The following is a 21,508-nucleotide window of genomic DNA, read 5'->3' on the forward strand; positions in this document are numbered from 1 at the left end:
GTTTTTTTATTACAAGTGTGTTACTTAGTTAATTACCCTCCTGCAACAGATTGACATAGTGATATTACACTGCAGTCTTCTTTTTCCACATAAATAACCACTCCAGAGTTACCTACCTGCTTGCATGTGGTAGCTTTATTTTTAGCCTTTCTTAGCCTTGTTGTAATCAGTGTCTCCCCCATAGAGTGTGACTACAAGGGGCAAACCACCTCCGTCAGTTCCCAGACCAGAGGCTAACAACCTTTTTCACGCAGGGCAAGACCATCTAAATAGGCTTACCTTGCCCAAAGATCTTAAAACTCGTGTATGTGTGTATTTTCCATGGCATGTTACTGACACCCTTAGTGTGCTGTGGTTTGGAATGAAGTGGCACAGATATTTCACGACCTTTTATCTTATTTTTTTTTTTAGGCCATACCCCTTTAATATTTCCAGATAGGCCTATTTTGTTTGAGCACGTAACTTTCCAAATGAGCATTCAGCTCTGCTCCTCATCTTCAGGGATCCTTGGCCCTGATGAGTGCCCCAGACCTTTTTGGCTCTTAGTGTGGGTGGAAACATGTTGGTCCCCATTTTATAGACACCGTGAGTCATCATACTCAAAGGAGTCCCCATTTTTACTCTTACCTACAAACACCAATATTAAAATTTCTTAACTAAACAGGTGATTTGTAAGGTAATTTTATCTTTCACTACTCTTATCTGGATCCATTGTATTATCCAGCAAGATTAAACCTCAGCACTCCCTCTGAAGTTCTTTTAACAACGAGGTTGAGTCCGCCCAGGTAGTATCATCTTACCTGGGTGGGGCTAGGTGGTCATATGATGAAGCATAACACTATAATGTGTGTGAGACCACCTAGTCTGTAAAGGGAATTCCCTCATAGGTCTAGCCACCCGTCACACCCATACGTCCACTTTCACTATGGCAAGCGCTTAACCAGCGTACATTGAACAGGCCCTAAGAGACTCGTTCTCCCCTTCACCACCCCACACACTTTGTGTATTTGCAGTCTCTAGCTTAAACGGGAGATAGTGTGGGGTTGGGTTACTCCCGATACTCTCTTTGTGTTGTAATAAATTGAAAGATTGGCACTTTCCTGATCACATTAATCCCACTCCCAAAAGATTTCACCAATATAGAAATGTAGAGTCCGTGCCCGAAGAGGTATCCAGAGGTAGAGCGTGATGTACTGCCCCGATTGCCCTGCAAAGCCTGGGCTGTGTGTGGCCGGCTGTTTCAGGAGTTACCACACCAAAAAACAATTATGGGAAATATCGTGAGCGTGAACTGCCCGTTTTATATTTTCATATGTTCAGTTTCACGGTTGGCATTTCTGTCATGTATTCAGTTAGAGCTTTTGTGTTTGTAGTTCTGTACTTATTTATAATTAGTTAGTGGTTTCTTTGTTGTTTAAAAACAAAAAAAAGTGATGGCAGTGTAAATGGAGTGGCGCTTGGCTGGCGGTGTGCGTGGAGTGGCGCTTGGCTGTTAGTGCCAGCCAAACATCAGTCCACACACTCCCATCAGTTGGTGTGATTGCTGTATCAGACATGTGGGCGTATGTAAGTGATGGGAACTTGAGTCGTGCCGTCTGTCGATGCAAGTGTTGTAATGTGCTGGGCCCGTGGCTGGAGGCATGAATGGTCTTGTGCATGTCATGTATGAAAGGTGTGTGAATGGACTGTAAAGCGGTTGGTGCTTTGTACTGGCTTTACAGCTCATGAGTTGAGTCATTGGTTCAGTTTTTTTGGCCTTTCAGTTACTGAAACTGCATTTAATTTTTTGTGAAATCTCTTGGTAATAAAATTTTATCTACTGAACCATCACTAACCCTCGTGCCAAATCCAACCAGTATGTGTGGTAAAAATAACGAAACCTTCTCTGCTGTAATCAGGCGTCGCAGCACACCTGTGACAAGCTAGGTGTCTTTGGCGGGGGGGGCGACCCCGATGATGAAGCATGCCACCAACTTGGTTGGTGAGTATGGGGTCTTTTTTTAACATAACCTAAGTGTGTTTCTTTTCACAATTTTAGTGTTTGGAACATCACAGAAGTATGTGGACACATCAAAATGATCTAATACAAAACTACCTGTGTTTTGGGGGGGGGGCACCTATGTTTTTGGTCCCAGCTGCAGCCTTCATCTAGGGAAACCTACCAAACCCAGAGCATTTTTTTAAACTAGACACACCAAGGAGTCCAGGGAGGTGTGGCTTGCATGGATCCCCCAACACTTTATTACCCAGACTCCTATGCAAACCACAACATTTGCTTTAAAAAAAAAAACATATTTTCCTCACTTTCTTTAGGATCACCTCTCCGAAACAAATTTCCTACCAACCAGAGTTCCCCTCGGTCTCCCAAGTAAAATGATACGTCACGTGTGGGTCTCCAAAGCAGTCAGTCTTAAGATGTATAAAGAAAAATGTGTGTGTAATAACTCACTGTGCTATCCCCTCGATCTCTACAGGTTTTTGGCCTTTTTCCGTTGCAGGCACCTGAGCCACTCACACAAGTGAGGTACCATTTTTATCAGGAGACTTGGGGGGAACACTGGGTAAAAGGAAATTTGTGGCTCCTCTCACATTCCAGAACATTCTGTCACCGAAATGTGAGGAAAAAGTGGAGGGCGGGGGGGGGAGTTGCCAAATTGTGAGGTTTGCACAGGATTATAGGTAACAGAACCTGGCGAGAGCCCCACAAGTCACCCCATCTTGAATGAAAACCCATTGCAAGGTGTAGCTCATTTAATGGCTCTGGGTACCTAGGGTTCTTGATGAACCTACAAGCCCTATATATTCCCACAACCAAAGGAGTCCAGCAGGCGTAATGGTATATTGCCTTCAAAAATATGACGTCGCAGAAAAAAAGTTAGAGTGAACCGTGCAGAAAAATGGCTGGTTTTTTCAGCTCAAAAAAAAAAAAAATTCCAGTTGTTTTTTTCAGTAGGAAAACCTTGAACGATCCACACAAATGACCTCTTGCTGAATTCAGAATTTTGTCTACTTTTCAGAAATGTTTAGCTTTCCAGGATCTAGCAATGGTTTCACACCCATTCTGTCACTAACTGGAAGGAGGCTAAAAGCACAAAACAATAATAAAAATGGTGTATGTCCCAGTAAAATGCCAAAATTGTGTTGAAACATGTGGTTTTCTGATGCAAGTCCACATGTTCCTGAGAACTGTGAAAATTGCTATTTTAGCATAGCAAACCCTTTGTTGATGCCTTTTTCCTGGTAAAAAACACAAGTCTTCTTCTGCAGCCCTTTTTTCCCCCCATTTGTTTTTTTAAACAAACTTTTCGCTGAATTTTGGCTAATTTCTTGGTCTTCTTCAGGGGAACCCACAAACTCTGGGTACCTCTAAAATCCCAAGGATGTTGCGAAAAAAAGGACACAAATTTGGCGTGGGTAGCTTATGTGGACAAAAAGTTATGAGGGCCTAAGCGCGAACTGCCCCCAAAAGCCAAACAAAAGGCCTGGCACCTGAGGGGAGGGGGGTCTGGCAGAGAAGGGGTTAAAAACACTGCAGTGGAAAACAACAATTGCTCGCTGTATACAATTTGACATTTTTACTAGGAGAAGCAAAGGCACAGTATGTACAAGTTAAAGAAGTAGTAACAGTAGGTCAGCAGATAACTGAGCCATCAAGACAGACATAAAAGTGAACAGCAAAGCACTGAGTATTTAAGCTGAGTTAGTTAAATTCAAGAGACACTATGTTAGCCTCTCTTCTCAGTTTAGAGATAGCTATTAAGATTAAGGGTTATTATCCTTTTATCATTTGTGGTTGCAAGCTATTCATTATGACTAGCTAGGTTAGTGTTGCTGCGATACAAGAAAAATTTCTTAAATCTGCCCCTTGTCTCCCAAATCTTCAGTCTTAGAGGTGAGAATTGGGCCTACGAAGTTAGGACCTACTGGCACAAGACTGAATGATTGCCTTTTTTAAAATTAGAATTTCGACAGCAAAAATGGAAAGGCTGCATTATCTTTGTTTGAAAGTAAATGATCATTACCATAACCAGTTCAGGAGGCATCAGTGGTCACATTTCTAGTCCCTGGTCTTGATGTCCCTTTATGACTTGTGTGCATGAGGCAGAAAGCATCATTTCAAAAGGGAATATTCCAGTGGAGATTATTGCAATACAATATTCATAAAAGCTCACTGCTGATCGTACAAAAATATTTAGCTATTCCCAAAGCTTTAAAATACATACATGAATAACACTATGAAGATGAATGAATAATGCGTTGTAGAAGTTGATAATTGGTGGTACGCCATACTAACATTTTCTTTTTTGTTTGTTTTTAAGATTCTACACCAGCAGCCTATGCATGCATCAGTGTATGCTTTATGGACTTAAAAGTGTTTTAGGAACATCTTGATTGTCCTTTGTTTGCATCTTCTTGAAGAACTAAGATATTTGAAAATTGCTGGCTTCTAGAGCTGGGTTTCACATGTTTGATTACAAAGGGGGTGGGCAGTTAGGTGCTGAAGAACAGTGCACTTTTGAACAAAAACAAAAATTCTACCATGGGTTGAAAACTCAGTTAAGATGTGCCTGAAAGGGGAGGGGCATTGTGTAAATATTTCTGTAGAATGTGCTAAAAATACAGTAAAGTGATATGCCATTTGTTTACATGTTTTATAAAAAGATTCTACCTTTTTGATCGGAGAAATGGTTGGGATACAAAAACACTTCTTAAGTCACGTTCCTAAATGCTTGCATATGAGGCAGCGTAGAAACAGGTGTCCTAGAAAATGTGTGACCCCTGACCTATTCATTTTTTGTGGTCTGCCTTAAGTTTTTTTTAATCCAGTAAAATAGAGGATACGTAGGTCCACCGGAAGTGTGCTTCATTTTGACAGATGTTCAAAAAGGGTTTACACACTACTTACACTGCGAGGACCAAAGAGTTCAGATTAGTGGAGTTGAGATTTTTGCACAGCATGGTGTTGTGTTCCATGTCATTCATGACGACTGGAAACCAAACTGTGATGCACTCAAGTTATAAGAATGTTCAGGAATGGCTCTGGGCATATAGTGACTCAAATCTTACAGAAGCTACTGCTGTGACAAAACAAAAGTGGAACTTGCAAAAAGCTGCACAGAGGCTGCTGGGTGTCTTACAGAAAATAAAGAAAGTGTATGTGTATGTAAGATAAACTTGCATCAGAGTAAAAAAAATAAAGTAAAGAAAAACATACAAAAACAGTGTGTCGGAGAAAAATAAAAAAAAACACGAAGTAAGTGGAACATGTTTTAGGTGTGGCAGCAAAGAACGTTTTTCTGAGGACAAGCAAAGCCCAGCATGGAAACAAAAAATTTCATTTTGTGGAATAATGGGGCGCTTTGCGGAAGTGTGCCAGATGAGAGAGAGAAAAATACTGACTCCTCAGTGAAAATTCTCACCAAACAAAATTCATCCTCAGATAGTGACACTAATGATGAAAAAAAAGTCTATCTTGTGTATTGAGTTGAAAATTCTCATGCTAGAGGGGGATTCATGACCCAAACCTGTATGCACTGTCATGCTGGGTGGTTGTCACTGTAGAGATCGTTGCAGATTCCAGATCACCATACACTATAGTGAATCAGGGGTTATGGGGTAAAAAGTCTAAGGAGGTGTTGGAAGATAATCTGCTTCCTTCAGATACAAGGCCAGACAGCTTCACTGGAGAGCCTATTGCCTTGGGAGAGTTGTAAAGTTTGAATTTAAAGGTAAAGGGGCTGTGGGGAATTTATATGTACCAAAAAAGGAGTCTTCGGTATTAGGGTGGAATCAAAGGAAAATGGGTATTATACTAGACCCCAAAAGCAAAGAACAAGTACTGCTTCTTAACAATATAGACTTCTCTGAGCAACAGATGAACGATCAAGTCCCAAGGCATATTCAAGACAAGTTGGTGAATTGAAAGGGTTCCAACGTAAAATTAGATTGAAGGAACCCAACAAAGCAGTGTCACGAAGTTAGGAATATACCATTCTATATAAAATATGAGATAAGACATGAACTGAACAAATTCGAAAGTAAAAGGTATTGTACAAAGGACTGAAGCAAGTGAATGGATGGCACCTTAAGTGGTTACCCGTAACGCGAATGGAAGAGTGAGGCTATGCATCGATTTAAGAAGCCTCAACCAAAACATAATTGTTGATAAATTTCCCCTCCCTAGAATAAGTGAAATGCTGGGCATGACGAAAGGTGCAAGGTGGTTAACATCTCTAGACTTAGCATCTGCTTTCCACCAAGTCCTGCTACATCCCAAGAGCAAACATTTGACAGCATTCATCACACCTTTTGGGTCTTACTGGTACAAACAGATGCCATTTGGACTTGCATCCATGAATGCAGTTTTCAACAATTTATGTTCCAACTATTCAAATACCATTCAGAGGTTGTTTTCTTTCAAGACGATATATTGATTATGGGAAAGAACAGAGTACATCAGCAGCAAAGGGTGAGAAGTGTATTGAACGTTCTGCACAATGGGTTAAGTGCAGAATTAACCAAATGCAGTTTTGCAACAAAAACTATTGTGTACTTGGGGCACGATATTTAAGAATTTGGTATACTTCCAAAAAATGAGTTAGTTGAGGCTATACAGAATGCACCCTTCTTCTACCACAAACGATGAGATCAGATCCTTTCTAGGAGTGGCCAAGTTTTATGCAAAAATCGGTAATCATTTTGCAGGGGGGAAAAAACATGGCATTTGGCAGCTAATCAAAAAACAAGTAAAACTGAGTGGAACACTAGTTTACAAGCATGTTTTAAAAGTATCAAAAAAAAGATATTTGTACAGCCCTACCAGTACAAGGTTTTGACCCAAAAGCCACATCCATTGCAACAACGTATGCCAGTAGATGGGGTTTCTCAAGTTGGAGAAGATAATCAGGAGTATACCATCTCTTGAGCTTCATGTTCCCTTACTAAGATTGAAGAAAGGTTTTTACCTATTCAAAAGGGAAATGTTGGCCTGTGTGGGGAATTGAAAAGTATAGGTAGTATGTGTGGGGGGGAATAGAGTTTCTTGGTCCGCAGGGATCACAAGACTCTACTTTAAATTCCAAACACTGAAGGAATGGAAACGACTACACCAAGATTGGCCATGTTGTATTTGAGACTGTTGGATTTTATGTATGCAGGGCAGTACCTTCTGTGACTAAAAAAAACTAGAGTAGCTGACTACTTAAGTAGAGCTCCACTGGAAGTATGTAATACTTAGGATGAGTGGTGGGAGGATGTGTGTGTGGCTGAGGTTGAGAATAATAAAACGAATACTATTACTAAGCAACAATCGATGGAGGGTTACACAGCTGATTTAACTCTGACTTGTATAAAAGATTTCATGTTAAATGGGTAGCCAGAGAATAAACTGTTGGAAGTGGACACAAGACCTTTCTGGGAGACCCATAATGAGTTATCCTGGGAAGATGATGGATTTCTTCTGAGAGAGGTAAAAGTCATAGCCCCGTGCAGTCTAAGGTGTTGGATTTTGGAAATATCTCAGAGGGGCATTTGGGAATTGTAAAAAGTAAGAGAATGGTAAAGGCACATTATTGGTAGCCTGGGTTAGACAAACAGATGGAGAACCAAGTGCGAGCGTGCGAAGGATGCATAAATGTTGACAAATGTTTGAAGACGTTCAGACCATCTTTATCTCCTTTTCAGTGACCTATGGGAAGCTTTAAGTATGGATATTTTGGAACCCATGTTGGATTGTTTTGTATCTCAATATTGTGCTACCAGATTTATTCTCAAAAGTGGCCTGAACCTAAAATGAGGGAGAAAGTGGATTCTTCTGCCAGTGTCAATTTGTTTGAAAAATTGTATTCAGAGAGAAGAAATATCAAGCAGTTTTGAACGACAATGGTTCTCAACGTCTTTCTAAGGAGTTCCAGGATTTCACAACTAGAAATATTAATATCTATTGGAAGTACACATCATATCATCCAGCCAGGAATGGTGCAGTGGAGTGCTTTAATAGACTGCTACTAGAGAATATGCAGGCGGCTATCATAAAACAGAAGGGCTGGAGGATGGAAATTTACACTAATGTGGGCCTACAGCATCACTCCTACAGTTACAGGATTTTCTCCCTTTAAGCGATTGCGGGGACGAGATCCATTTGACTAAGGACAATCAGGCTGGGACGCAAGGATAGACAAATGGTATTGTGGAAAAAAAGTGAGAGAGAACATTAATAATGCAAGGAATATTTACAAGGCACAATATGATATGAAAGAAGATAGATTGGAGGTGGGTGAATGTGTTAAAGTAAAACACCAAGAGAAAAAGATGAAGGGTGGGTGTAAATTATTTGGACTGTAGAGTAGTGGAGATTTATAATAGTTCTACCAAGCTGAATGATGGGAAAGTGTGCCATTTAAGCAGATCAGCTAAATGGGAGAAAATTGCTGCATTGGACGGAGCAGTGGAAATGAGAGACAAAGATATAAATATAAATAATCAATTTAGGTTAACCGCTTGAGTGCCTCGGACAAGGTGATCTCATCCAAGGCACCAGTCCCCTGGGGGCAGATCGGCCTATTATTAAGCCGATCTGCCCCCGGGGGGGGGGGCAGAAACCTCTAGGCACCAGGGATCATTTTTTTTTTGTTTTTGTTTTTTACAGGTGGGGTGCGACCCCTTAGGCAAGGGTCGCTCCCCTAGGGGGCAAATTATATTTAGGCCATTTCTGCCCCCCCCCCCCCCCTTGGGGGCATATTGGCCTATTTTTATGAGGCCAATCTGCCCCCAAGGGGAACAGAAACCACTAGACACCAGGGAGTTTTTTTTTTTTTTACACGTGAATTTCACGCAAGGGGAGCGACCCCTTAGGCAAGGGTCTCTCCTGGGGGGGGGGGGGGGTTGGGAGGCAAATTTATTTTATTTGTTATTAGGCCGATGTGCCCCCAGGGGGGGCAGAAACCTCTAGGCACCAGGGCTAATTTTTTTTTTGTTTTGTTTTTTTTGGAGTTATGGAGCAACCCATTAGGCAAGGGTCGCTCCTCTGGGGGGCAAATTGTATTTAGACCATTTCTGCCCCACTTGGGGGCAGATCAGCTGATTTTAGGTCAATCTGCGCCAGTGTCACGCAAGGGGAGCGACCCCATAGGCAAGGGTCACTCCCCGGGGGGGGGGGGGGGGCATATTTATATTTGGGCCATTTCTGCCCCCCCCTGGGGCCGGCTGAGCTAGAGGCCAAAATCCACAAGTAGGCACTTTGTAAAAAAACACCTGTTTTCTGTGAAAAAATGTGTTGTGTCCACGTTGTGTTTTGGGGCATTTCCTGTCGCGGGCGCTAGGCCTACCCACACAAGTGAGGTATCATTTTTATCTGGAGACTTGGGGGAACGCTGGGTGGAAGGAAATTTGTGGCTCCTCTCAGATTCCAGAACTTTCTGTTACCAAAATGTGAGGAAAACGTGTTTTATTAGCCAAATTTTTAGGTTTGCAAAGGATGCTGGGTAACAGAACCTGGTCAGAGCCCCACAAGTCACCCAATCTTGGATTCCCCTAGGTCTCTAGTTTTCAAAAATGCACAGGTTTGGTAGGTTTCCCTAGGTGCCAGCTGAGCTAGAGGCCAAAATCTACAGGTAGGCACTTGGCAAAAAACACCTCTGTTTTCTGTCAAAAAATGGAATGTGTCCACGTTGTGTTTTGGGGCATTTCCTGTTGCGGGCGCTACGCCTACCCACACAAGTGAGTTATCATTTGTGTCGGGAGACTTGAGGGAACATAGAATAGCAAAACAAGTATTATTGCCCCTTGTCTTTCTCTACATTTTTTCCTTCCAACTATAAGAGTGTGTAAAAAAGACGTCTATTTGAGAAATGCCCTGTAATTCACATGCTAGTATGGGCACCCCGGAATTCAGAGATGTGCAAATAACCACTGCTCCTCAACACCTTATCTTGTGCCCATTTTGGAAATACAAAGGTTTTCTTGATAGCAATTTTTCACTCTTTATATTTCAGCAAATGAATTGCTGTATACCCGGTACAGAATGAAAACCCACTGTAGGGTGCAGCTCATTTATTGGCTCTGGGTACCTAGGGTTCTTGATGAACCTACAAGCCCTATATATCCCCGCAAACAGAAGAGTCCAGCAGACATAACGGTATATTGCTTTCAAAAATCTGACATTGCAGGAAAAAGTTACAGATTAAAACGTAGAGAAAAATTGCTGTTTTTTTCACCTCAATTTCAATATTGTTTTTTTCAGCTGTTATTTTCTGTAGGAAACCCTTGTAGTATCTACACAAATTACCCCTTGCTGAATTCAGAATTTTGTCTACTTTTCAGAAAGGTTTAGGTTTCTGGGATCCAGCATTGGTTTCACGCCCATTTCTGCCAATGACTGGAAGGAGGCTGAAAGCACCAAAAAAAAAAAAAAAAAAAAAACGTAAAAATGGGGTATGTCCCAGTAAAATGCCAAATTTGTGTTGAAAGATTGCGTTTTCTGATTCAAGTCTGGCTGTTCCTGAAAGCTGGTGATTTTAGCACCGCAAACCCTTTGTTGATGCCATTTTCAGGGATAAAAAAAAACAGAAGCCTTCTTCTGCATCCTCTTTTTCCCATTTTTTTGAAGAAAAAAAACTAAATTTTCACTGTATTTTGGCTAATTTCTTGGCCTCCTGGGGAACCCACAAAGTCTGGGTACCTCTAGAATCCCTAGGATGTTAGAAAAAAAGGACGCAAATTTGGCTTGGCTAGCTTATGTGGACAAAAAGTTATGAGGGCCTAAGCGCGAACTGCCACAAATAGCCAAAAAAAGGCCTGGCACAGGAGCGGGGAAAAGGCCTGGCAGCGAAGGGGTTAATGAGTGATTAAGTGGATAAGAACACTGTACGTGGCACAGAGAGATGTCCCAGAGAATGAGAAAAGAGTATCCAGATCTGGGCGATTGTTAATTCGCCCTTTGTTAGATACAATAATTCCTAAGGAAGTTTTGTACTGGTGCTGTTTATAAAAAAAAAAAAAAGATTAAAAAAACACAAATACCGTAACTGCTTTGGGTGTACTAAACGTATGTGTAGGAAATACTGTATGGGTAATAACTTTGTAGCACCATAGTTAAGTTACGATTCGAGATGCCCCCCACCCCCCCATTTAAGAGGGGGGGTGTTGTGTCCCATGGCATGTCATCCTAGACTGGGAATACCATGACAGGAAAAAGGGGTTGCGAAGAACGGTGTCTGTGGTGGTTGAGATCAGCTTTACTGTGCAGACTCTTGTTTTGGATCATTAAACTTCACCATACTGAAGAAACCCTTGAGTGTCTACGTTAACCTTTCACTACACAGACACGAAGTATAAAAAGAAAGAAAAAGTAAATGTGGCTACGGGCACAACACCAAGTGCACAATACCCCAGCACGACAGGCAGTCAAATGCACAAGGACTGGTTTCTCGCGGCAGAGCAAACCGGAGGGACTGGCAAGAACACGGACTTTGAAGCCTAACCTGAATCAACTATCAACCGATAAATGTAATTGCCAGTCTAAGATCTATGCGCAAAAGCTTACTAGATGTGCCTCACGCGTGGAGTACCATTTCAGGCACTATGTGTAAGCCTCACGTTTCAACAAAAGCCTTACTCTTTAAGTGCAACTCACAATGGAACTTTATCACTAGCTACTTTAAAACGTCCAGTTGGTTCTTAAAGAGCCCCAAGGCTGTTGGTCTATCAAGAAAATTAGAGTTATCATTAATAATACTTTTTCCCCAAGGCCACAAAGTATCGCTCCTAGGGACCTTTAGACCATTGAGATTTCCATTAAACTAAGACTACTTTAAGTTGAGCGAGACCCAGGAAGCGTGTGTTCTAATGGTCACGCTGTGCAGTACAGACGGGTGCTGAACTACGGCACGGGTCCAATTTGAAAAGCACACTGTACTGATAAAGTTCGTTTTAAAATAATATAATTTACATAATAAAAACCATTACAAATTACGCCGCGGCTCGAAAGCATAGACCTTTCGGTTATGAAAGACGGTAAACTCGTAGTAACGCGGAGGGCAATCCCCGCGTCTTCGCCTCGCTTTTAATGAAAACTTCCCCCGGCAGAGCTGTTCACGGGAGTCCGAGGATTCGGAACTCTGTGCAGGCCTCGCATAGGCCGCATTTCTCTGGCGACGTCGGCGCAGCGACGACAAAAAGCGACCGTGTGGAGGTCACGGGCCGTCCAAAATAAACATTTGTATTTACATTTACTGTAGGGTGGTTGGGGAAATAAAAGCGCTACTGTACCGACACTCGCATCTCTCTCAAACACTAAACATCAAGTAACTAAAATGGAGACTCCACACATGCCCCTCAAACCAGATAAACCATAGTAAACGGTGAGAAGAGAAACACACCGGCCATCGCCTACACGCAACTCCTGTCAGAAGGTTCAAAACGGCTATTAATATCACACAACAAAACGTTTTAGTACTCAATTGCCACACGTCTAAGCATAAGAAAATGAAACCTCACAGGAAGAATCTTGAAAAAGCACCACAAAATAAGGTGCCACCGTTGTGGGTTTTCTTGATATAGCAGCATGCATGGGAAGGTAATGTTTAGTACCACTAAAATAGGTACTGCAACCAATCACCGAAGCATAATATGTTTATTTCAAAATCTCTTCAAAACGCTCGTTTTGCGAGATCTAAGCACAAGCTTCGCTAAACATGTTCTCCCGGAACAGCACTGCGAGGCTGTTTAATACGGTGACAGGTTATACGCCAGGCGGGTGCACCGTCCGCATGATTCCCCCGCCCCACAAAAATACACACATCCGCGTTATTTTCAGAGAGAAGTGCCAGAAGAACAGCATGTTCGTTTTTTTGTTTTTTTTAAACAGCGGAAGGTTAGGAAACCAAAGGGGGGGGGGGGGGGAGGTCTCATGAACAACTACCCGGTGCAAATACTTACTCAATAGGGTGTTCTGGGTCATAGTAGTCCCCCATGTTCATCGGCCGCAGGGAGGACGCGGAGCTGCTGCTTCCGGGGGCCTGGACACATCCAGCATGGGAGAGAGGGAGGGGTGAAAGCAGAGCAGTTACACACAGGAGACAAGCCTCTTAACCACACGCACGCGAAGGGGGTCACTATTAACGGCTGCGCACAGAGTGACACCACAAACAGATGTACGCGGAGGGCTGGGCAAGTGTTATACCTAAACCCAAGTGACTGTGGCGACTATTTACAACTACGCAAGGGGGAGATGCTCATCGCTAACAGCTGCACACGGGAAAGTACACCAATTACACCAGCTACACGATTCAAAACAGCAGCAGTGCCCTTGATTAGAGCAGGCAACACACAAAGGTTGAATAAATAGATAGGAACAACAGTTACATTCTCGCACACACCCGAAATGTCAAATAATCTTAGTTTCGCACAGTGGAAGATTATCGATTACATGAGCCACACATGGAATTCCGGTGGGGGGGGGCACAGTTTATAAGTGGACCAGCAATACCTAGTTAGATGGGTAAAGTGGCAAACGTCACATTTACTTCTGCAAACGCTGACCTACCTACCAAGAGTACACATATCTAAAGCAAAGGCAATACCCACGACAGGGAAAAGTTCGCACACATTCACTAAATTACCAGTCTTTCCAGCAATAACTACAATTGCCGAACAACCACATATGGTGTCAACACCCACTTCGTACCCACACGCTCGGAAATTAAACATCTACTGCACGTGTGCCAAGTAGTAGCAGCCATGCACACGTGATGCAATCAGCAAGTCAGCTACACACTAACAGGAATTAAAAGGAAGAACCCCACGCACTAGAACCAAACAGACTTCACACGTGAATAGAGCCAGCAACACAAACATCGGAGTGGGAGAACGGATCATCAAAGAAAACAGCTGACAACTAGGAAGGAAACGTGAAGAAACATTCAAAATCCACACAAAATAATAAAAAAGGCAAGTGCGGGAAGGGGGTGGGGGGGGAAGGTGTAGAATAGTTCTCTTCATCCAAAATCGCGTGCAGCTCGGAAAAAGCAACAATTGTGCCTCTTTCCTTCCTGATTTCACAGCAGAAATGGTGAAAGATCAAGAGGTTGTCGTCCAGGTGTAAGAACACGAAATAAATCCAGGAGGCTTTCCAGTGCACGTGAGGAGCAGGTACTCTGAGAAGAACATCAAGAAACCTCAGTCTAAGTGCCGACTCGTTGCGCTCACACATTCCTGTCCATCTTCCATGTTAAAAAGATGAAAAACCAAGACGACGGGACGTTCTCTGGCCATGTTCCCGCTGTTGCTGTTTGAAAGAAAGGTAAGGCAACGCAACTCCCCCGGGACCGTCTATGTAGGCCTCACACCAGCTTCCCCTTTAAGAAATAAAAAAAAAAACACTTCCCATGCGCGCAAGTCACGATCACTTTATTTTTCGCTTCTTTCTGTTCCTGATGGTAACCCTTGTACGGTCCAAGAGTAACAGGTTTCCTAGCCCCGACGGTGGCAAGGCGCCGGTAAAAGGATTGTCCCTTGCAGCTTTTGCTCAGCAGAGAAGGGTCCTCCTCCTCTTCACCCAGCTGCAGATACAAACGGAAGTTGTAAAACGCATCTACTTCCTGCATTGAAACCACGCTCGGAATAGTAGCGCGGGCGCCCGGCAACCAGAAGGAGCGTGAACGTAAACTAAAGAAATATAGATGGCGGCTATTTATGAATCCGAGCGTTTCTGTTCAAGTCGTTTCTAAATATATGTTTGTAACGTAATATATATATATATATATATTTTTGCTGCATTATATAGCAGGAGCTCGACCCAAAGGCATTGGAACGCTTTACATGAGCACCCGTCACAGAAGATCAGATTTCTTTTTTTAAGGATATTAAAGATTGAGGAGTACCATAATGGGACTGACCTTAATCGGTCCCATTGTCTATTGAGAGTGAGAATTGATCTCGACCTCCATCCAGATAAACGTGTCTCACTTGAAATTGCATTTCTAGCGTTTAATACCCCAGACAAGACGTTGAAACTCGCAATGAGTGAGACTTGCGGTCTCTGCCATAAGCATAACAAGAAATAATGGTTCCCTTAGAGCTTTTAGCTTAAGCTTCCTGGGCAAAACATATTTGAGGGATCACATACACATTATGTTATATGCACACCAGTAAATATCTTAGTTACATACGTAAACAACATATAGGTGCTCCAAAAAACAATGAGGCGCAAGTGAGTTGTGACAAAAGTGATTATTGGTGGGCATGTAGTATTTACAAGGAGTAATACACTGTTGACTAGTATAACAATTTTGGTTGCACTGAACTCCTAAATAAAGTGTAGTGTACACAAATCCATAATTGATGGCAGACAGTGTAATACACCAATGTTTTCAGATTGGCAGGCAGAGGAGTGCCCACACTGCTGCCGGAATAGCAGTCATCACACTGAGTGACAGTGTAACCCATTCAGGGGAGTATATATTTTCTCCGTTTGAGGTGGTTCAAAATCAAATCATTAGTTAGTGGATTTTTGGACTCATTGTTAGGGTTGCTAGCACTTTTCTTTGCCCCGATGAAGACCACAGCAAAGTCTTTATAGAGGACCTAAACATAAATATATGGCACTAATGTCTGCCATTAATTGTGTATTTGTGTACAGTATAGTTTACCTAGGAGTTCTTGGCTACCAAAATTGTATTACCAGCCAACAGTGTGACTTTGATGTGAATGCCGGCCCACCACAGAAAATAACAAATTATTGTTGCCATTCAATTTCTCAAAAATGGAAAGCTCTCAAAAATGGAAAGCTCTTGACTATGACAACCTGAATGCGGAAATCTTCAAGACCGACTGAAACATCAGCCAAGACCCTCCAACCACTACTTATATCGATTTGGGAGGGAAAGAAAGTACCTGATTACTGGAACCAAGACATCAAATTCTAAATAAGGAAACATTAACCAACTAACAATTGGTGCGGCATCAGCCTTTTGCCAATCCTGAGTAAAATCCTTGTGACAATGATTATATTGCAGTGGCAACAGTTTTTTTTTTTTTTTTTTTTTTTTTTTTTTTTAAACACACACTGAGTTCCACAAGGGCAGATCATATCCTTACTCTATGCATCATTATAGAGTAGTGCACAGTGTGGCAGAGACAACTACACATCAACTTCATTGATTTTTGAGAAAGCTATTGACAGTATTCACAGTGACCACCTCTGGCGTATACTGACAGCCTGTGGGACACCGCAGCAGATAATTCTCATCAGTAGCTTCTATGATAATTTTACCTGCAAGGTGGGAGATAGTGATTACAGTTTCAAAGTGAACACCGGTGTAAAACGGAGATGTGTGATGTCAGCATTGCTCTTCATCACAGTTATTGACTGGGTAATGCAACGCATAACAAAAAGCCATACCAGAGCCATCAGATGGACCTTATTCTCTATACTAGAGGACATTGTGTGGCTGACCTAGCCTTGCTCTTTTACACACCAGAATATGCAGGAAAATATGTCTTGCTTCAACAGCTATGCACGGCAAGTGGGCCTAAAGATCAGCATGAAGAAATCAGAAGCCATGGCTCTTACATCCCAAACCCATTGTTAATCAAGGTGAATGGAGGGGACTTAGCCATGGCTGAAGAGTTCACCTACCTGGGCAGTACTATAAGACATGATGGCGGGACAGGCAGTGACATGAAGAGCAGAATAAACAAGGCCATGAAAACATCCAGGATGCTGAACAATCTGTGGAGGTCCTCTCAGTACATTACGAGCACCAAGCTAAGGCTTTACCAGAGCTGCGTTCTGTCCACACTTCTATTGATCAGAATGATGGCAGATCACACAAAGTGACATCACCAAACTGTCAGCCTACCAGTAACTTCAGAAGAATCCTACACATTTTCTGACTGTGAACCATCTCCAACATGGGACTGCTCATCAGAGGCAAGCAAGAGATCATGGACACCATCATTACGAGAACAAGATAGAAATAAGCAGGACACACACGTCATCAGAAGAGAATAAAACTCCATCACAAGAACAGCTTTCCATGGACCCCAGCACTCCACTGGACCCCAGTCTGTATAGCAGGCAGTAAGTAAGTTCTCAACACCGTTACTAAGAGTGGCCCATTTAGGGTCTTCAACATGCTGATCAAAAAAGATGGAACAGTCCCTGCCACTTATGTACCCCTATGTTTGCAACAGGATAAGAGTTTGCAGATTTTAGGGGAACTTGTGGAAAGATACATGGGTATCCTTCTACCTCTTCCTCCACTGAAGAGTTGGTATGCAAATAAAGTTGCCCACAAAGAAGACCAAGGAGCAGCCCCATACCGGGGAGCACAAGAAAAAGACGAGCAACTGCAGATGTACAAAACTCCTTAAGATCTCTGTTTGGTAAAGATAATTTTCATATAGGTAGAAGGAGTATCTTTACAAGGCTACAAAACAGAAGACTACTAATTATCACACACCTGCAATTTCCCCCAGACAAATTGTGCCAGGAAATATCCGGAAACGTCCAGAAAAAGTAGTAGAAATAAAAGCCAAAGATAAGGTAATTGGTGCGTAAAACACTGACCGTGCATTTTAAGCCTTATTCTAACATTGAGGACTCTTAATAGGTGGTAATTACTGCAACTGATACATAACACACTGGGATATCAGTAATAAGCAGGTGCAGTAACTGCAACCAATTTTTATAGCATTACTAGGAACAAAGACCTCAGTAATTTGGTGTCCCTGAATGATGATGGACTGGCAGATGAGGAAAAGGGCTTTCAGTTGTTTTTTGGAGGAACCAACAAAAGTTTTTTACGTTTGATTGTTCAGGCTCTTGATTCTGCCTTCCAGTACTTGAGCTGTATGTTCACTACAGGTACTGTTTCTATGAAGGGTGTGCAAAAGAGTCACATGATGAGTGAGTATTGTTCAGTTAGCTGCATAATTGTGGTTGTTTTTGGACCAAGTAGTTTTCTTATGGTTTTAGATGTTATTTACACAAGTGGAGTAGAGTGGTCTTAATTATCTCTGACTCATTTCCCTGGGCAAAGACTTTGCACTCATGCTGTGGGCAGTTTCCTTCAGGAAAAAAAATATTACATTTTCAAGATGAATATTTGAGGCATAGCCCGATGACACAGTTGAGGTTCTTGCTCCATGATGGTGGCCTAACCATTGAGGAACAGTACTCTAGAAAAGCAGAAATTCAGTAGGTATATAGAAACAAAAAATATCGAGCTCCCCAGTCGCTGGAATGTGTCCTGAGGAAAGTCGATAGGTTACAGCCTATGGCATTTCTAGTCTTTCGGATATGTATTGTGTTTTTAATATCTCTTATGGTAGGAGATGTAGTCTAATACCGAAGATATTGGCACTGCAGACTTGGTAATAGTATGAAAATCCTCACTGGGCAAAACTGAATGTGATTTTCAAAAACTCACTTTACTTTATTTCCCTTTGTTTCTGCTCCTGTATTAACAAAAGATGGAAGTGCTCAAACGCTACATAAAAAAAACCTAAATTGACGTCCTAATCTTTTCTTTACTCTGTGTTAAACTAAAAGGAGGTCTTTTTCAGTTTTCCCATGCCCCGCCCTTGATGAATACATACCTCGTATACCCAGAATATCTACAGTAAGTCTAGGATACAACATTTCAGCTAGTTAAGTCTGCCGCATGCCATGTGTGAGAAAGTAGCCTCTTTCTAGCCTTGTTACCCCCACTTTTGGCCTGTTTGTGAGTGTATGTCAGGGTATTTTCACTGTCTCACTGGAATCCTGCTAGCCAGGGCCCAGTGCTCATAGTGAAAACCCTATGTTTTCAGTATGTTTGTTATGTGTCACTGGGACCCTGCTAGCCAGGACCCCAGTGCTCCTAAGTTGTGGCCTATATGTATGTGTTCCCTGTGTGATGCCTAACTGTCTCACTGAGGCTCTGCTATCCAGAACCTCAGTGGTTATGCTCTCTCATTTCTTTCAAATTGTCACTAACAGGCTAGTGACCAATTTTACCAATTTACATTGGCTTACTGGAACACCCTTATAATTCCCTAGTATATGGTACTGAGGTACCCAGGGTATTGGGGTTCCAGGAGATCCCTATGGGCTGCAGCATTTCTTTTGCCACCCATAGGGAGCTCTGACAATTCTTACACAGGCCTGCCACTGCAGCCTGAGTGAAATAACGTCCACGTTATTTCACAGCCATTTTACACTGCACTTAAGTAACTTATAAGTCACCTATATGTCTAACCTTTACCTGGTAAAGGTTAGGTGCAAAGTTACTTAGTGTGAGGGCACCCTGGCACTAGCCAAGGTGCCGCCACATTGTTCAGGGCCAATTCCCCGGACTTTGTGAGTGCGGGGACACCATTACACGCGTGCACTACATATAGGTCACTACCTATATGTAGCTTCACAATGGTAACTCAGAATATGGCCATGTAACATGTCTATGATCATGGAATTGCCCCCTCTATACCATCCTGGCATTGTTGGTACAATCCCATGATCCCACGGGTCTGTAGCACAGACCCTGGTACTGCCAAACTGCCTTTTCAGGGGTTTCACTGCAGCTGCTGCTGCTGCCAACCCCTCAGACAGGTTTCTGCCCTCCTGGGGTCCAGCCAGGCTTGGCCCAGGAAGGCAGAACAAAGGACTTCCTCAGAGAGAGGGTGTTACACCCTCTCCCTTTGGAAAATGGTGTGAAGGCAGGGGAGGAGTAGCCTCCCCCAGCCTCTGGAAATGCTTTCATGGGCACACATGGTGCCCATTTCTGCATAAGCCAGTCTACACCGGATCAGGGACCCCTCAGCCCTGCTCTGGCGCGAAACTGGACAAAGGAAAGGGGAGTGACCACTCCCCTGACCTGCACCTCCCCTGGGAGGTGCCCAGAGCTCCTCCAGTGTGCTCCAGACCTCTGCCATCTTGGAAACAGAGGTGCTGCTGGCACACTGGACTGCTCTGAGTGGCCAGTGCCAGCAGGTGACGTCAGAGACTCCTTCTGATAGGCTCCTTCAGGTGTTGCTAGCCTATCCTCTCTCCTAAGTAGCCAAACCCTCTTTTCTGGCTATTTAGGGTCTCTGTCTTTGGGAATTCCTTAGATAACGAATGCAAGAGCTCATCCGAGTTCCTCTGCATCTCTCTCTTCACCTTCTGCCAAGGAATCGACTGCTGACTGCGCTGGAAGCCTGCAAAACTGCAACAAAGTAGCGAAGACGACTACTGCAACTCTGTAACGCTGATCCTGCCGCCTTCTCAACTGTTTTCCTGGTGGTGCATGCAGTGGGGGTAGTCTGCCTCCTCTCTGCACTAGAAGCTCCGAAGAAATCTCCCGTGGGTCGACGGAATCGTCCCCCTCCAACCGCAGGCACCAAAGAACTGCATCACCGGTACCCTGGGTCTCCTCTCAGCACGACGAGCGAGGTACCTTGAATCCAGCAACTCTGTCCAAGTGACTCCCACAGTCCAGTGACTCTTCAGTCCAAGTTTGGTGGAGGTAAGTCCTTGCCTCCCCACGCCAGACTGCATTGCTGGGAACCGCGACTTTTGCAGCTACTCCGGCCTCCGTGCACTTCCGGAGGAAATCCTTTGTGCACAGTCCAGCCTGGGTCCACAGCACTCTAACCTGCATTGCACGACCTCCTAAGTTGTTCTCCGGCGACGTGGGACTCCTTTGTGCGACTTCGGGTGAGCACCGTTTCACGCATCCTCGTAGTGCCTGTTTCTGGCCCTTCTGCGGGTGCTGCCTGCTGCTGAGAGGGCTCCTTGTCTTGCTCGACGCCCCCTCTGTCCCCAGACGCAATTGGCGACATCCTGGTCCCTCCTGGGCCACAGCAGCACCCAAAAACCCTAACCGCACGATTTGCAGCTAGCAAGGCTTTTTGGCGGTCTTTCTTCAGGAAAACACTTCTGCACGACTCTCCATGGCGTGGGGGATCCGTCCTCCAAAGTGGAAGTTCCTAGCCCTTGTCGTTCCTGCAGAATCTCCAGCTTCTACTGTCCAGTAGCAGCTTCTTTGCACCCACAGCTGGCATTTCCTGGGCATCTGCCCATCTCCGACTTGCTTGTGACTTTTGGACTTGGTCCCCTTGTTCCACAGGTACCCTCGACTGGAAATCCATCGTTGTTGCATTGCTGATTTGTGTCTTTCCTGCAGAATTCCCCTATCACGACTTCTATGTCCTTTGGGGAACTTTAGTGCACTTTGCACTCACTTTTCAGGGTCTTGGGGTGAGCTATTTTTCTAACCCTTACTATTTTCTAATAGTCCCAGCGACCCTCTACAAGGTCACATAGGTTTGGGGTCCATTCGTGGTTCGCATTCCACTTCTAGAATATATGGTTTGTGTTGCCCCTATCCCTATGTGTCTCCATTGCATCCTATTGTAACTATACATTGTTTGCACTGTTTTCTAATACTATTACTGCATATTTTGGTATTGTGTACATATATCTTGTGTATATTTGCTATCCTCATACTGAGGGTACTCACTGAGATACTTTTGGCATATTGTCATA

The 21,508-nt window shown here is 43.4% G+C and overlaps 1 protein-coding gene across 3 annotated transcripts in view; it reads right to left on the bottom strand.

Moving 5' to 3' along the window:
* The window catches only part of SETD2 (SET domain containing 2, histone lysine methyltransferase), a 1,164,442-nt gene extending 1,150,746 nt beyond the window's left edge, over positions 1-13,696 (bottom strand). The window contains exons 1-2 of one of the 3 annotated variants that reach the window (XM_069210931.1): positions 13,620-13,696; positions 12,936-13,016 (exon numbers count right to left, since the gene is read on the bottom strand). In XM_069210931.1, coding sequence (XP_069067032.1) covers positions 12,936-12,977 — 42 coding nt within the window. In that variant the 5' untranslated portion in view covers positions 12,978-13,016; positions 13,620-13,696. Of the gene's footprint in view, positions 1-12,935; positions 13,125-13,619 lie in introns of those variants that run through there. The other 2 variants (XM_069210934.1, XM_069210932.1) reach the window with 2 other exon arrangements.
* Positions 13,697-21,508: the final 7,812 nt, after the last annotated feature.

The sequence above is a fragment of the Pleurodeles waltl genome, chromosome 10, assembly GCF_031143425.1.
Source record: "Pleurodeles waltl isolate 20211129_DDA chromosome 10, aPleWal1.hap1.20221129, whole genome shotgun sequence".
NCBI lineage: Eukaryota > Metazoa > Chordata > Amphibia > Caudata > Salamandridae > Pleurodeles > Pleurodeles waltl.